The sequence below is a fragment of the Dunckerocampus dactyliophorus genome, chromosome 11, assembly GCF_027744805.1.
Source record: "Dunckerocampus dactyliophorus isolate RoL2022-P2 chromosome 11, RoL_Ddac_1.1, whole genome shotgun sequence".
In the NCBI taxonomy this organism is placed as follows: Eukaryota; Metazoa; Chordata; class Actinopteri; order Syngnathiformes; family Syngnathidae; genus Dunckerocampus; species Dunckerocampus dactyliophorus.
Genome location: NC_072829.1, coordinates 7,467,515 through 7,472,639, shown reverse-complemented (window position 1 = coordinate 7,472,639; position 5,125 = coordinate 7,467,515). Strand labels below are relative to the sequence as shown.

Sequence of the window (5,125 nt, the reverse complement as noted above, 5' to 3'; positions counted from 1 at the left end):
TCTCCTGTGGTTGCTACGGGGGAATGAGTCCTTAGCAACCACACCTGTGGGTTGTGAAATTTGAGCCACGAGTGCTTTTACATAATGTCTACGTCTCATCTGACCTCCACAGTAGGACATCAGAACAAACACTACAGCCTATGCACTGCTAACTTTACGACTACAATAAATACACAACCACCACAACGGTTACATGTATGTTTTTATTCACCTGTTATTAGAAAAGCGCTGAAACTGTTTACATTTGCAGTAATCCTGCGCACAGCAAAGTACTAAAACAACAGGTGACGTCAAACAATTTCAACTGACCTTAATGGCCTAAAAAGATTAGGCGGCCAAATTCAAGACAAAGTGCAAAATATATAGACCTTTATTTATGTGAAGAAATGTTTGGAACTGATGCAAAAATACATTCACTAAGTTTTGGTTTTTGGTGTACTGATACGCTTTCTCCCTTTTCTTCAACTTTGGCGACTCCTAGTGGTTCAAATGAGTACTACGGGAACACGAAAGCCAGAGCCCGAGACAAAAAGTCATAATGCTACAGAATAAAGTCGTAATATAGCACGAGTTTTTTCCCCTGTCCTGTCCAGCCTTTAAGGCAGATAGAATTGTAGATCTAAATGCCCTCACGTGCTCAACAGATTTACTCTGCCAGGGAAAAGTGTGAGATACACTTCCCCTTTTATACAGAATTTCTTTGACTTGGATGCATGAGGAGTTTAATGAAAAAGTGAATCTGTTACTGGGTAAAGAAAACAAAATCTTTGGTTACATTTAAACTTTTTGGTAGAAAAATAAAACCTCGTATTTAAACACTTAACATTAAAGGGATTAACAAAGGCTTGCTTTACACTGCAGGTTCCTATTTGTATGCGACTGTCCAATTATGTGTACTTTAACATTCTTATACAGTATATCATAGCATGAGATGCAATATAACATGGGGGGGGAGGAACCCCATGTAGCAACAAGTCTGTCACGCAATCCAAACAAAAAATGTCTTTTTCAAGCACTAATACAGGGGTGTGAAACAGTGTTTGCCCCCTTCCTGATTTCTTTTTGTTTCACATCTCAAACAGATTTAAATATTAGTCAATGACAACACTAATGAACACAAAATGCAGTTTTTAAATGTAACGTTTTATTGTTAAGGGAGAAAAAAAATCCAAACCTACATGGCCCTGAAAAAGTGATTGCCCTCCGTTAAAACATAACTTAACTGAAATGATTTGAGATCTATCAGTGTGGAAAAGGTTACAAAGCCATTTCTAAAGCTTTGGGACTCCAGCGAACCACAGTGAGAGCCATTATCTACAAATGGCGAAAATATGGAACCTTCCCAGGAGTGGCCAGCCAACCAAATTGACCCCAAGAGCGCAGCGACAACTCATCCAAGAGGTCACAAAAGACCCCACAACAACGTCCAAAGAACTGCAGGCCTCACTCGCCTCAGTTAAGGTCAGTGTTCATGACTTCACCATAAGAAAGACACTGGGCAAAAATGGCCGAGTTCCAAGATGAAAACCACTGCTGAACAAAAAGAACATTAAGGCTCGTCTCAATTTTGCCTGAGAACATCTTGATGATCCCCAAGACCTTTGGGAAGATGAGACAAAAATTTTAACTTTTTGGAAGGTGTGTGTGTCCCATTACATCTGGTGTAAAAGTAATGCCGCATTTCAGAAAAAGAATATCATACCAACAGTAAAATATGGTGGTGGTAGTGTGATGATGGTCTGGGGATGTTTTGCTGCTTCAGGACCTGAAAGACCTGCTGTGATAAATGCAACCATGAATTCTGCTGTCTACCAAAACATCCTGAAGGAGAATGTCCAGCCATCTGTTGTGACCTCAAGCTGAAACCAACTTGGGTTCACCAACACACCAGCAAGTCCACCACTGAATGGCTGAAGAAAACAAAATGAAGACAATGGAGTGGCCTAGTCAAAGTCCTGACTGTATCCTATTGAGATGCTGTGGTATGACCTTAAAAAGGTGCTTCATGTTGGAAAAACCTCCAATGTGGCTGAGTTACAACAATTCTGCAAAGATGAGTGGGCCAAAATTCCTCCACAGCGCTGTAAGAGACTCATTGCAAGTTATCACAAACACTTGATTGCAGTTGTTGCTACTAAGGGTGGCCCAACCAGTTATTAGGTTTAGGGGGCAATCACTTTTTCACACAGGGACATGTAGGTTTGGATTTCTTTTCTCCCTTAATAATAAAAAGTTTCATTTAGAAAATGCATTTTGTGTTCATTTGTGTTGTAATTGACTAATATTTACATTTGTTTGATGATCTGAAACATTTTAGTGTGACAAACAAAAAATACTAAATCAGGAAGGGGGCAAACACTTTTTCGCCCCACTGTATTAAAATGTTTGTTTGGTGTAGTGAGAACACAGTGAAAAGGCCCAATGAGGACGCAAAAACATTCCTGATTCATAACAATCACCAGCGGGTTTTCAGGTATTTTCTTTTGTATAAACAGAATTAGCAACTGTTATTTGCCGCCAGCCATCTGGATGATGAGATCTCGAGCGTCCTGAACGCCTGAGCTAAGCTCCGCCTCCCCTTTCTTCACACAGGTGCCGATGAGGAACATCTTACGGTCTCCAACGTGGGAAAGCTCCAAAGCGTCGTGGAGGTCAGTGATGCTGCAAGCGCCCGGAAGGTCCTGGAAGACAAGATGGAACGAGAAGTTGCCTTCGCCAAGCTTCTGATTGGACTACAAAGACTTTACAGTTATGTAGGTATTATAGTGCCACCTGTTGCTTTGCCGTGCAGACTCGGCATGGAACAAAAGAAGCCTTCTGGAGTGTTTTCTGTCATCCTCACCTGCTTGTTGGCCAGCACCATCAGCGGCAGGCTGGGGTCGGAGCTCAGCAGCCCGTGCAGCAGCGGCTTGACGACGGTGAAGAGCTGCGTGGCGGATGAGTCCACCACGAACACTAGCAGCAGAGCCTTGGACATGTATCTCTGCCAGTAGGGCCTCAGTGCCACGTTACCGCCAACTGGCAGCCAAGACAAGACGAGGCACTGACATAACTGCTGGACGTTCACTACTCATGAAAACAAGTCCTAAATGGACTTACTCTCCAGGAACTCAACATGCAGGTCTTCTCTGTTAATGGACACGGCGTTAAAGCCGCACGTTGGCTCCACGTCCACGTCTAGGCTGCCGATGGCCAAACAGTGCAGCAGGCTGGACTTGCCGGCTCCATCTAGACCCAGAACCAGGACCTGGGTACCCTCTGACTTGACTGGCCTGGGCTGCTGCACACAGACATGGGGATACTTTTCCATGTATTGATTTAGGGCAGGGGTGTCCAAAGTGCACTTGCGCCTTTTTTTTTTTTTTTTTTTAAATTGGCCCATATAATATTCTAAATATACAATTAAACAACAAAACAAGAGCAAAAAACTAAACAATTGCAGTGATTTTACAACAATAAAGTCAAAATATTAGGAGAATAAAGTCATAATATTACCAGAAAAAAGTTGTCATCTTGGGAGGGAAAAAAGTTGTCATTTTACAAGAATCAAATCATAATATTCTGAGGGAAAAACATGTCATTTTTAGAAGCATAATGTTAAAATATTAAAGAAAAATGATAGTATTTTCTAAAGATGTAACATTATGAGAGACAAAACAAAGAAAGAATGAAATTGCAAATTTCGGAACATTATTTTGGGAAAAAGTCATGACATTAGGAGAATAAAAAGTCATCATATTACGAGAATAAATTTGTAATATTCTGAGGAAAAAATATGTAATTTTTTAGAAACATAACGTTGAATATTGAAGAAAAATTATGCTATTTTCTATGGTTGTAATATTATAAGAGAAAAAAAACAAAACTAAGAATAAAGTTGCAACTTTTGGAAAGTTAGGCTAGAAAAAGGTTTTAATATTACATAACTTCAAACTCATAACTTTACAAGAAAAAGAAAATGTAAATGCTTAAGTATTTGGAAAAACAAACAAAAAGAGTTCATAATAATAATAGACTTTTTACAAAACTGAGAAGCAATATATATAACTTTTATATATAACTTTTGTAAAATGTCAATTTAATAGTAGATATATTAGATAAGACAACATCTAATTATTCCCTTATATTACATACAACTGAGCAAAATAAAGATAATAGTGCTAAATAAGTAAACAAAAGTGAAAAAATACTAGCTGCTCGCTTTCAAATCATGTGCCCAATTACGTAATCCCAGACTGAAAAGAAAAATACTAATTTTATTACGCTCGTATCAATCAAAGATACTTATTCTACCTTTGATATCGATAATATCGATGTTTGGATCGACCCGCTCAACCCGCCCAAACACACAAAATATCACCTGGTTCTCAATGAAAGTAATGACCGCTGTTGGCGACACCTACCTCGGATGCTTTTTGCACTCTCACGGCGGCAACAACGGGCTCTACAGGAGGATCAACGACTGTTTGTTCGGCATCTCCCCTCTTCTCCTCCAACCTCTTTTCTTCCACTCCCTCCCCGTCTTCCGCTCGGTGAGTTTCGTCGGTCTTCTTTTCCCCGGAGAAGGACGCGTAGTTCCAGATGACATAGGCCAGTCCCCCCGCCAGAGCCACGGAGACGCCGATGACACCGGCTTCCCTCAAGCCTAACATGGCGCTAACTCAACCGGCCAAGCTACCAGCTACTTTAAATGTTTCTAGATAAACATTTCCACCATTGGTGAGAGTTAACTTGAGCTCCTTCTCGTCTCACTCCTCCTCCATCAACAAGTGGATTAATAGACACGGAAGTGCAGGAGGAACCGCTCGACCGTCCTTCCGGTTTAGAGCTCTTTGTTGATGCAGTGTGTCAGTTTGACCGCTAGATGGCAGAACTGACACCAACATATAGTGCAGGAGACAATGCTTGTTTTGAATAATAGACCTGCAATGCAAAGTGCAGTGTATTATTCGTCGTAGTTTTTATTTATTATTTGAAATGTTATCCTCTTTCTGCGAAGCGAGTTTAGTGGGTTAGCGAGCTGTGTTGAGTGGGAACTGTTGCACGAAGGTAGCTGTCTTTTAAAGCAGCTGTATCACCGTGGTAACTTAGGCTAAACCAGTGTTTCTCAATTAGTGGGGCGGGT

General features: G+C 40.7%; 1 protein-coding gene across 2 annotated transcripts; it reads right to left on the bottom strand.

The window, feature by feature from the left end:
- Positions 1-201: 201 nt before the first annotated feature.
- Positions 202-4,825, bottom strand: arl9 (ADP-ribosylation factor-like 9). Of its 2 annotated transcripts, none has more exons than XM_054792011.1 (4): positions 4,404-4,825; positions 3,100-3,277; positions 2,843-3,018; positions 202-2,681 (listed from the first exon to the last, which is right to left on the bottom strand). In XM_054792011.1, exons 1-4 carry the CDS (start codon positions 4,650-4,652, stop codon positions 2,508-2,510), a joined length of 777 nt encoding a protein of 258 aa, XP_054647986.1. In that variant the 5' UTR covers positions 4,653-4,825; the 3' UTR covers positions 202-2,507. The 2 variants fall into 2 exon arrangements, with proteins under 2 accessions (XP_054647986.1, XP_054647984.1); XM_054792009.1 differs by having other exon boundaries at positions 3,100-3,280; positions 4,404-4,821.
- Between the last annotated feature and the right edge of the window lie 300 nt (positions 4,826-5,125).

Excerpts from the sequence above, each read along its gene's own strand:
- arl9 (XM_054792009.1), bottom strand. The coding sequence starts at position 4,652 with ATGTTAGGCTTGAGGGAAGCCGGTGTCATCGGCGTCTCCGTGGCTCTG. Across the intron at positions 3,019-3,099 it reads GCATGTTGAGTTCCTGGAGA|TTGGCGGTAACGTGGCACTG; the intron begins GTAAGTCCATTT and ends CTTGGCTGCCAG. Across the intron at positions 2,682-2,842 it reads TGGTGCTGGCCAACAAGCAG|GACCTTCCGGGCGCTTGCAG; the intron begins GTGAGGATGACA and ends CTTGTCTTCCAG.